This window comes from Thamnophis elegans, chromosome 7 (assembly GCF_009769535.1).
Source record: "Thamnophis elegans isolate rThaEle1 chromosome 7, rThaEle1.pri, whole genome shotgun sequence".
NCBI classification, from domain to species: domain Eukaryota; kingdom Metazoa; phylum Chordata; class Lepidosauria; order Squamata; family Colubridae; genus Thamnophis; species Thamnophis elegans.
Genome location: NC_045547.1, coordinates 41,471,455 through 41,483,584, shown reverse-complemented (window position 1 = coordinate 41,483,584; position 12,130 = coordinate 41,471,455). Strand labels below are relative to the sequence as shown.

Sequence of the window (12,130 nt, the reverse complement as noted above, 5' to 3'; positions counted from 1 at the left end):
TGGCTTTGAAACACAGGGCCAAGTTTCTTCAAGGTATTTAACTACTTCTCTGATTTTTTTTTTTTGAGACACACACGTAGCCACATTACAGAAAATACAAAGGAATCATTTTCCACTCTTTTATTCTTAGTTTAAATACAGTTGTTGATGATTATTGACGGGGTTGAGGAGATTTCCTCTGCATGAAAACAGAAGCAAAACATATTTTTTTAAAAGCCATCTTGCTTCAAGGTTGAAGCAGTTACATACATTATTATTATACATATGTACATTACAAGTATATTGTATATAAATATAATGTATGTAATCTTGTAACCACAATAAATATTAGGAAGAGGGGTTTTTTGTTGTTTATTTTAGGCACACAGCTTAGAAAAATGCAGAATCTGCACAGTTTTGTAAGAGTCTCAGAGCGACTCATGCTTATATCATTTTCACACTGAAAAACCAAATACAGTATGTAAAATACAGCCACATCATATGCAGTTCCCCAGAGGCTGAGGAATTCTGAGTTTCCAGCATAATCATACTTGGTAGTCTAATACTACTACTCTATACAGCTATTACGTGTAAGAAAATAATCTGCAGGGTAAATGTTGTTTCCTTTTCTTAAAACTCAGCAAGTAGCCTAAGCAACTGTGATAGCTTAAAAAAAGTATAGAGTATCTACAAAACATATGTACAAATAAGTGCAGTAAATACAGGCTTGGTGAATTCTTTGGAACTAATTTTTCCAGTACACAGAAGGGGATTTAAATTGTGGGAACAAAGGAGGACTTTCCAATTACAGCAGTAGAGAAATATGAATTCACTTAAAAAATTGCTACAAACTGAGGTAACACCTGTACTTTAAAGATAGAAAAATTTCAAATTAAATGCAAAAATAATTTTGTCTTAAAAATTGGCATTTTTGACAAAGCTAGGCCATCACTAATTTATAGTTATGTGCATTCCCTTCAGTACAAATGGAAACCAGAAAATCAAGCCAAAGGGAATTTTTTTCAAGCTTTCTGTACCACATGTCACGATATTTTGAAGGATGCAGTCATGGGGCACCTGAGATTGCACTCTGGTAAGGGAAGCAGATCACTTCTCTTAAGAGAACAAATGTTCAGTAGCTTAATAGAAGCAGAGACATCAATACTGCTTAGCAGCTACAAGTCAGACTCTGGCATATCTGACATGTTTGCCATTATGTAGCCAATACCATAACGACCATTGGGGGCGGTGTCCACTGCTGGAGAGCCAGACTGTTTTCGGTAAATGTTTTTGCCAAAGGTTGGAAAAGGCCCTTCACTTGGACTCTTTCCATGGATCAGGCTGGTATCATCTCCCTCGAGATTCACTGGTTCCTTGATAATGTGCCCTCTTTTATAGGAAACGGCTGCCAAACTACCTGAAGTGTCATCAATAAGGTTGCAGCGGCGAATCAAGTAGACAACAGGGACAGGGAGCATTGCCAGAGCAATTAGAGAGAAGCAAACAATCAGGCCCCATGTTGGGTAGTTCTGCAATTCCTTGCTTGCCTGCATGGTCCAAGAGAAGTATCATTAGCCCTTGTTTCCATGATAAGCCAACACTTAACACTGTCCTCTTTCTTCAACTATCATTTTATAGAGGGCTTAATCCCAATCCTAGGAAGCAACATGACACCCATTGACTTTTTAGGATGGAAAAGGTGAGGCCCAAATTATGACTGTTATCTGGGAAGGGCATATGGGCCAAGGCTTTGAAAGTGGGGAGGATTTTAACTAGATGCATTTACAGGTGAGTAAAAATGCCTCATAGGTTAACCTGGTGCTACTGGCTAGAGTTTTCTCATCATGGCTTAAACATGGGGTCAGCCAGAATCACATACCTTAAGAAGTAGAATCCAATCATAATGTGACTCCCTTTCAACAAAGCTGATAGTGATTCTAAATTCCAGTTTAAATACCTTTTATGTTTGTTTGTTTTTTGTTCAAGGCTACCTTATGATCCATTTTCTAAGAATTTTAAACAGAGTTCAGAGAACTCCTGAAATATATGCATGCAGTAATTAAGTATCCTAAGACTAAATACGAGTCAATGTGTGTTGACTGGCTATTGTTTTAGTCATATATGGTGCGTTCAATAACAAATTCATCCAAAGAAGGAAGTAATTTTATGATTAATCCTAAAAATGGTTCCTACTTTTTGGGACATTATGAACATTAAAAAGCTTTCTCTTGCGACCTTGCAGAAAGCAAAATGACGATTAGGAACTGCCACACTTGCCTGTAAGCATGATAGAGTGGAAGTTCTGTCTATCAACACTATAGCAGCAGTCTCCAATCCTTTTGGCACAAGGGACTACTTTTGTGGAAAACAATTTTTCCAAAGACTCGGTGAATAGAAGAGCACCACCTAGACCCCTCGCATGCACAATTTACAGTAGGCTTCACTGTGCGGCCTGGTTCCTAACAGGCAATGGACTTGGAACCCCTGCACTACAGCATCTCTGTCCTATCCCCTCCTACCCGCAAGACAATCTTAAGGACTTTTAGGTTACAGTGCTAACGCTCAGTGAGGAAACATGCTCTCTCATAGTCTGTTGGGTGTTAATATGTATGAGACATACATTACAACTTTAAATTGCTTCTTATCTATATGCTTATTATAACATATCCTCCCTCCCTTCCCCCTACCTCCCTCTCCCTCTCCCTCCCTCCCTCCCTCCCTCCCTCTCTCTCTCTCTCTCTCTCATCACTCACCTTGTCCTCAATCCATGCACTGTAACTAGGGGGGCTTAATACCATCTGGATAATACTTGCTACCAGCAAAGATAATAAAACGATGGGGGAAATATATTTCCATGTATAATAATAGAACTGATTTGGTGAAAAGCCAAGCATATCTTTTAAATCTTCCATAAATCTGGAAAACAGGAGAAATGTTATTAATTGAAAAATTATTGTATTTTTTCCCAAAATTCTAGCTTCCAATGAATAGCCATGGAAATTCTGAGAGTTGTCACCCCAACATATATGAAGGACTAAACATATGAATTAAAGCAAAACCTTCTAGTTAATTTAAACATTAAAAAATATTAACAATGATACACATTTTCCCATGAAATATACAGTATATGTATTAATTATATATATTATAGACAATAATTTCAAAAATACAGTGTTACCTTCGCAAATATACTTCTTATCTAAGTGTTCATTATGATGCATAGCATAAGACATAGGAAAGTATGTCACTGTATCTAATAATTATATTTATCAACTTCAGCACAAATGTTTGTCAGCTATTATGGCACTTCTCTGAAGGAAGCTTTAAATATCCAGAAACCAAGCACTAACCATCTTTGAATGCAATGTAACCTCCATTGAATGTAAATGCTGGCTACAAGACAAACGTTCATTCTTGGCTTTGAGATTCCTAGCTGCAATGGGCAGCAAAGCTAGGTTAGTCCCCCTACGCCGATCTGGCAGACAACAGAGGAAAAGGGGGTGGAGAGAAACAGTCCCATTGCCAAGGTATGCACGGGTTGAAGGGGGGAAGAAATTCCAACTTCAGCCTCCTGGTGCAGCACATGGTTTTCGGAGAAGGCTGGAAGGAAGCACTACTGGCTCACTTATGCAGCTCATTCCAATTCCATGTATGGAAATGTAACTTCCATTTCCATTTTTATTTATTATTCAATAAATAACCCTTTCTGAAAATTGTGATGGATAACAAGGCCATATCTCTGTATCTGTATCTGTATCTGTATCTGTATCTGTATCTGTATCTGTATCTGTACCTGTATCTATCTATCTATCTATCTATCTATCTATCTATCTATCTATCTATCTATCTATCTATCTATCTATCTATCTATCTATCTATCTACCTATCTCAGTGTTGCATTTGTGCTGATAAATAAATAAAAGGAGACTAGTATAGATTTATTTCAAGCTATTTAGCTCTCATCAGCTAGCCATACCCTTAGTGGAATTCAAACCTGGGCTGTTTTACATGTTAGGCAGTTGTATTAGCCTCTAAGCCGCAAGCTCTCCTCCCTTATCAGCTGATATATTGATGTATGTACTGTATGTATGTATATATCTAGTACAGTCTCTATAACATTATCTTAAAGAATAATGTACCAAAGACCAGGAGAAGATAAAAGTGAACTTCTATTATCAAGAACTACCCACGACCAGCTCAACCTTTCTCCAAATTGTATTCTGGATTGTAGTCCAGAAAAGATTAATGAAAGCCAGTTGGTCAGAGTCTAATACTTTTAGCTTTCAAAATAAGAAACATAAAAGAGCTCTGTGTGAAGTAGGCAAGGGTGTGGGTGTGGTAAGACTGTCTCCATTCTATAGGTTGACATTTTATTTTCTGCTTTTTTCATGCTATTTTCTACATTACAAAATCTTTCTGGACTAAACAGCTACAAGACAATTTTTGGTAAGTATTATTAATTTAATTGGCCTGTCTGTATTATACTTGAGAAACTCCTGTCAATTAGTGATGTGTATCTCCAATATAGGTTGTGCTAGAACTAAGTAATATATTAGAGGGACAACTGTATATGATTTTTGTTTCAATAAATCTATGTAATTTTGATAGTGCAAACAGTTGACTCGTGTGGTATTTGTGCCTACCAGAGACAATGATCCTTAGAGGGAAGAAAATGTGTTCTTTATTCTCTCATTTTCCCTGCCACCTTCCACTCACTCCTATAAGCAGGACAACCTTGCCCTTTAGAACAATAAAATTGCAACCTTCAGAATTATTAGTAGAGTTGCATATTAAAGAATGCAGCATGTGCACTTACTTGTCTATTCCATAAACGTAACTCATTGCAATATTCTCCAAAGTGACCACAATAAGTAGAGGCAGTGTAGCAGAGTAGTCATCAAACATTGTTACAAAATAATTACCGGACCGCTGCACAAATATGAGACCAATGCAGAATGCTAGAAGACAGCAAGTGACTAAAAGAAAACAGAAAGATAGAAAAAAGAGTAGAGGATGTATATCCATTAATCCCTTTGGTATTATTACCATTGTTTCTTTCTGAGATGAAACTACACCTTGGCTATTTTTCTTTTCCCCCTCCCCCATTTATCCTCTACTCTTCATCTAGAAATATGTGATAAAACTAGGAATGACTCTTTTCCTACCTAGTTGGTTACAAATTCCCAGTGTTATAAATTAAAAAGGACTGAGAAGATTGTATTATTATATAGAATATTTGGAGCTTCATACTTTCCAGGTTCTAAGATTTAATCCTTGGCATGTGCAGGTAGGGCCAGAAAAAAATCCTTGGCGTGTGCAGGGGGTTGGACTAGGTGACCTCCAAGGTCCCTTCCAACTCTGTTATTGTTAAAAATTGCTGCAAGGTAGAATTGAAAATACAGGGCTAGGCAGACCAGTGATTTGATTTAGTATAAGATAGTTTCAATGACGTGCGCTGAGCTTTATGGCTGGTGAGACAAGCGGGCAAAAGCCACCATATGTCTACCGCCCTATGTCTGCCAGCACCGGGTCTTCAGCGGGGCTTTCGGAAAGCCCCGCCAAAGCCCTGGCGCGGCTTTCCAAAAGCCCCACTGAAGGCCCGTCACTGTGTCTGCCATACAGGCAGGATGCGTCCCGCTCTATGGTGGACACAGTGCTGGGGCTTCGGTGGGGCTTTCCGAAAGGGCAGCACTCTGAACGCGGCATAAACCACGGCCAGGGCAGAGGGGAAAGCAGCGGCAGCGGAGGAAGCAGCAGTGGTGGCCGATGAAGTTCCCATGATGCAAAGTGCCCCGCCGGGAACTTTGCATCGCGGGAGCCGCCAAGCGCCCGGGTCTGCAGCAAAGGCGCTTGGAGGCTCCCGCGATGCAAAGTGCTCCGCCGGACAATTATTGGAATACATTCTAACATCTTATCATTTTCCATAGCCATAGCTGTATGAATACTTTGAAAATCATTCTCTGCAAATATTAATTTAAACTAAAATAGATATTGATATATAAAAAAACTTGTAAAACAAATATTTCAGTACAAATTTAAATGTATATTAAATGTTAGCTAGTTAAAGATATTGCAGGTTAATGGGGAAATAAGAGACCTCTAAGTCTTCTGATGGTTCTGCTCTTGGCGGCTCCCGCGATGCAAAGTGGAGAGTTGAACTTGCTCACACAGGAACGTTTTACAAGCAAGGCTCCTGCTGCTAGATTGCACAGTCACTCAAGTGCAAGGCATGGATCAGGAGGCAGGAGAATCATGTGCCTTCTTTGCATACGAAATTTTTCGCTTTTTAACCCTTGCTTAACTCTTAAAAGGCGAAAAATTCCTTATGCACAGGAGGCCCCTAGTTCTCTCGCCTCCTCCTATAGTTAACACTAAGCAGACTCCAAGTCACTGTGACTTGGAATCTGGCAGCAACGACCTTGGATTTAATTATTTTTAAAAAATTATTTAAAATTCTTTCCTTTTCCTCATGACTGGTGAGGCCACGCCTCCCCTGCCTCTAGGGACTGCATGTCCCTGGATAGTTTCTTACATTCCTGTGAATATGATATATTGGAACGAAGATAAATATGTTTTGTTTAAACCAAATTTCAACCAATGTAATTGTATTAGTTTAAATTGAAATATGAATCAATAGACTTAATCATATTTCTCCAAATGCTGTGATGTAATTCTCCAATGCCTACATTAATAGCAATTGTTTTCATTACCGTATTGTGTTAGGGAAGCAGCTTGTCGTAGAACATGTATTGGCAAAAAGACCTCCCAATAATTTACAGAAGTATACACCAAATATGAAACAATTTTAATCTGAATATAAAATAAATATGCAAAGGGATACAGAAAGATGAAAAAATTAAATCTGGCAAACACGAGAAGCTGAATGGCACAGATAAGACTGTCTCTCTTTATGATATCTTTCCTGAACCTAGTTTACACTTTTGTTCCATTCCAATTCAAAAAGCCCTACAATTTTCCAACATTCAGGAGATGGTCTTTTGCAAATGTTCCCCAGCTATGCAAAATAACCCATTAGAAATTGTGATTGGCCTCCACTCTGATATTTAGAAAGTCTGTAAAGATGCAGGTGGGGGACGCAGTGGCTCATTGGCTAGGATGCTGAGCTTGTTGATCAGAAAGGTCGGCAGTTCAGTGGTTCAAATCCCTAGCATCACGTAACAGAGTGAATTCCGGTTACTTATCCCAGCTTCTGCTAACCTAGCAGTTCTAAAACACGTAAAAAATGCAAGTAGAAAAATAGGAACCATCTTTGGTGGGAAGGTAACAGCATTCCATGCGCCTTCGGGGTTTAGTCATGCCGGCCACATGACCATGGAGATGTCTTCAGCTCAGAAACGGAGATAGAGCACCACCCCCTAGAGTTGGGAATGACTAACACATATCTGTGTGGGGAACCTTTACCTTTACCTAAAGATGCACCTCTTTTTTCAGATTTTAACTATCAAGTGATTTTTGGAATCATTTCCTTGTTAATTGGTTAATCCAGGGGTAGTCAACCTTTTTACACCTACCACTTTTGTATTTCTGTTAGTAGTAAAATTTTCTAACTGCCCACTTGTTCCACAGTAATGGTGATTTATATAGTAGGGAAGTAACTTTATAAAATTTATAAAGCAGAGTCACAGCAAACCCCTACCACCCACCATGAAACCTGGAAAGCCCAATAGTGGGTGGTAGGGACCAGGTTGACTACCACTGGGAGCTTATAATATAGGCAGTTCTCAACTTACAGCAGTTCATTTAGTGATCGAAGTTACGACACTGAAAGAAATGATTTATGACCATTTGTCCCACACAACTCTTGCAAGAATCACCATGTTCAGATCATCAAAATTCAGACATTTAGCAACTGACTCATATTTATGATGGTTGCACTGTCCCAGGGTCATGTAAATTATGACCTTCTGATAAGCAAAACCAATGGAGATGCTAGATGCACTTAACAATCGTGTTAGAGCTTAACAACTGCAATGATTCATTTAACAACAGGTGATAAAGAGGACAAAAATCAATAACTGTCTCCTTTAGCAGCAGAAATCTTGGACTCAATTGTTGTCATAAGACGAGGACTACCTGTATTTATTTTAAAACTTTGTTATCAGTGTTTGTCTCAGTGGAAACACAGAGAAGAAACCAATAAAACAACAGTAATATAATTTAGACACTATTATGCCTAAAAACACCTTCTAATCGGATAGTATCTAGAATTATCTTCATTGAAAGTAATACTTATGACCTCTATATGTATTCTTAGAATATATAACTATAGGAGCTATGTTTACTTGCTGAGAAAAAAAGAGGATTTTTTTCCCTTTTGCTACCTGTGATGACAGTTATATTTTAATTAAGAAATTTCCCATAGCACCAATTTTTAAAGAGCATTTATAACAAGCATTCAACATCACAAATGAATACCTACATTTGTCCTAAATACTTGGAAAAACTGGTTCTAACATTTAAAATTTCAACGAAAGAGTACTAATGTTAGAAAAAAAAGAAATTTGCATAAGATGTGTAAAGTAAAAAAAAAGACAAAATTCTGTTTTAAAAGAAAGATCATAGGATCGTGTGACAAGTTATCTTCAAAAATTGGGTTCATGTTATCCTGTAGGAAACTTCTTTATCCCAAAAAGGGACTGTGACACTTTAAAAGTTCCCTTACTCAAAGGTGTGCTTATATGCACACACAAAGAAACATTGATTCTTTGCACTAATTCCATAGCCAGCCCTGGTAACAATCAAGTAGGTCTAAATATTTAGAACAAGGATGAATAGAACCTAAAAAGTATGTTAAATAATTCCCATTTGAATAATTTGGCTCTCTAAAATTCCCCTTTTGTCTCCAAACAGCTGTTCCATATTTGAGGTGGACTATTCCATCCTCATAGGAAGTGTTCTGTTACGGTCCTGACCTTGCTAGTAAGGTCAGAAAAGTGTGCGAGCACTTCCTTTGAAACCAGAACAGCCTATTGAAAATGTTGAACTTGAAATGCTTTGCACACCTCTAATAAAATCCATGTGGTCTTCTGTTGACAGAATCACGTCCAGAATCAAAGGGAGGCAATTCTATCTCTGCCCTGCAGTAACTGGCACAGGCTCCTAATCTGCTCTGAACATCCCATGATAGGAGGGGTATCGAAGAAGAATAAACGCACCTTTTTTTCCTACTGGTAAAAACCATTTCATTAGGTTAGGAGGCTACTTTGTAGAGGCCATTTTCTTGTAGATAACATCAAATATCAAGGAAGAAATGTATGCCAACTCACCAGTCAGAATTTCCTTTCTCACTTTGAAGGTATCAACTATAGGTGTAGTGATCCCTTCAATTGTTCCGAACATGCTGCCAAGCCCTAGATTTACCAGCATCAGGAAAAACATCACTGACCAGAAAGGAGAAGCAGGGAAGTGAGTCATGGCTTCCGTGAAGGCAATGAACGCTAAACCAGTTCCCTGAACAGCCTGTCGAGGAGAAATCTCAGTGATTAAAATTGGTTTAAGAGGAAGTTTGAAAAGAAAGTAGAGACACTGAAACACACTGAATGAAGAGAACCAAGGGATGGATGCTACTGCTTAGAGCAGTTATCAGAGCTGAGTCAGATGAATGTCTGATCGTTGTTTTATTCCAAGAGTTTTCTTTGTTAATTATTGCCATAAGGCTGATATAACAGTTTGTCCCATTCGCACCGGCAGAGGGAGCATGCTGTGGGTCCTGTCGACCCTATTATTCTGGCTGGCAGGGTCCGGGAGGACGGCCTTCCCTGCTGTTGCACTTGCCTTCTGGAACCAATGTGATCCCAACTCTCCTGTCATAAGGACCTAAAGACGTGACTCAGCCAATTGGCTTGGAGCTCCAATGGGAAGCAGCACAGTGGAGGTGGTTGATCGAGTAACCACAGATCCCACCCCACCCACTCCACCCCCACCCTCCGCACATTCATTAGAGTTTAATGTTTGATTCTATTTATTTTTTGATGTATATGTATAGATATATATTTATGACTGTAAGCTGCCCAGAATTACCCTATGACCGGGGTATCAAACTCACGTCATCCAGGTGGCATCATGTGACGTATTGGGACTTTCCCCTCCTTTGCTAAACCAGGCGTGTCTAGCACATGATGCATCCAGCCTGCTGGCCGGGAGTTTGACAGCCCTGCCCTATGGTAAGATGTGTGCCAATAAATTTTAGTAACAAACAAACAAACATAAGCCACTAGTGGCCTTCTGCATTGCAAAATTAATGTAGATCTTGGGCATTCCTTCACATCAGCAACAGAGATAATATTCAACTGGTTCTCTCCAGTTCGGACGAATCGATAGCGGCGGCTGCAGGAGGCTCCGCCCACCTGCTCTGGCATAATGCGCGAGCACTGCGAACCAGCAGGGAAGGTAAGTGAATCCCAGCTCTGATCAGCAGTAAACTGTTCCAATTATGAAACAGTTAGGGATGGGAATGGATAAAACATAGACAAGGAAACTTGAGGCAAAGTTTTGATTTAGTACATTCCTTGGAAGTGAAAAGCAAAGCTATTCTCAAAGGGCCAGAGGTTTATTAAAACAACTGGTCATTTGTAAACTTTGTATCATGAACTGAATGATCACTCTAACCTTATTAAGTTCATCTTCAATTTGACATGGTTTCAAACCCAGAGGAAATTCTTCTTCTTTAACTTTTTGAATGATATCATAAACCAGATTATAATCCTCTGCTGTAATACTTGATAAATTAATATGATGAGGTATGATAGCCTTGCTGAGATTTCCACTATTCAGAAGGCTGATAATTTGTTGAGAATTTCTACAAAACAAACACAAAAATGCAAAGGCATACAATCACCCAAAAGAATAAGGATGGAAATTCCCAAGTGAATTATTCTATAAAAAATAATAAATAAATATTCATACTGGACAATGCATTTCTCATTTATGATGTTTGCTTTGAAGCCCAGAACAGCAAACACCACTAAAGTTGCCAGCACAGAAGTGAAAAAATTGATGAAGGACACCAGAACAGCATCGAAATGGCAGTTGTTGTCTCTCTTGTTGTAGCTTGAAAAGGCAATGACTCCACCAAATCCAAGTCCTAAGGCAAAGAACACCTGAGTAGCAGCTTCTCTCCACACCTTAGGCTCCAGCATTATTTCAAGCTGTTTGAAATCAGATACAATATAAGTCAACTACAAAATGCAGCATTTCTATTAAGCAGAGAGGCAACAAATAATCAGGAAACATTCTAAATATCACTTTCCAGGGGTAACACACAGCTCAGCCCAATTTGATAATGGTCACTAGATCAGTATTTGTCAATCTCAGCAGTTTTGAGAAAAGTGAACTTCACCTCCCAGAATTCCTCAGCCAGCAAGGGGTATTCTGGGAGTTGAAGTCCACACATCTTAAAGTTGCTAAGTTTGACAAATAAACACTGCACTAAATAATCAAGAGTATATTCTGTCCTCTATTTGTCTTGAAAAATAGCTAAAACATATTTCAAACATTACATAAAATTAACATTAAAATTTTGGCTAATGTTTTCCATTTACATACATAAAAATTCCAAGAATACTGTCAATATGGTTCTTAAGGATAACTGGAATTTGCCCAGAAAAAAAATTGGCATGTCAGAAATAACAAAGAACAACCATCCAGCAGAACTAAATGGATAAGACTGGTTTTAATTCTATATTATTAATTGCTGCTTAATCTCCAAATCAAAAGCACAGTAAAATTATTATTCCTATATAAAGAAGAAAATCTTTTTCAGGATTTTAAGAAAAATGTGCTTTTAATATTTGAAAGATTTATTCAATAATATGTATAACCTTTATTGAAAAACCAAGATTTGGACATTTTTAAAAAATTATTTTTCACTTTTATATCAATTACAAAAAGTACAGAGCTTGAACAGACCTTGAATGTAAATGGAAATTTTACTTTGTGAAAACAGAACAACTCATTAGCTAAAGCTAAAGTAAGACTTATGGCCTCACATCTGTGCCTATCTAATCTGATGAACATGTTGTTAGTTCAATGGTATTTATTCCACTGAAAGCAGATCTAAGATCACAGTTTATGGAATTTGATGTACCGGTATGCCAAATGTCAGTAGTATTATCTAGCAAACAGAAATTTT

General features: G+C 38.2%; 1 protein-coding gene across 1 annotated transcript in view; it reads right to left on the bottom strand.

Annotated features, from left to right (window-relative positions):
- Positions 1-340: 340 nt before the first annotated feature.
- SLC6A15 (solute carrier family 6 member 15) overlaps positions 341-12,130 on the bottom strand; it is a 31,405-nt gene continuing 19,615 nt past the window's right edge. The window contains exons 6-11 of the mRNA XM_032221557.1: positions 10,906-11,147; positions 10,609-10,798; positions 9,267-9,459; positions 4,796-4,955; positions 2,733-2,895; positions 341-1,526 (exon numbers count right to left, since the gene is read on the bottom strand). Of these exons, the coding sequence (XP_032077448.1) occupies positions 1,155-1,526; positions 2,733-2,895; positions 4,796-4,955; positions 9,267-9,459; positions 10,609-10,798; positions 10,906-11,147 (1,320 nt within the window). The 3' untranslated portion in view covers positions 341-1,154. The remainder of the gene's footprint in view (positions 1,527-2,732; positions 2,896-4,795; positions 4,956-9,266; positions 9,460-10,608; positions 10,799-10,905; positions 11,148-12,130) is intronic.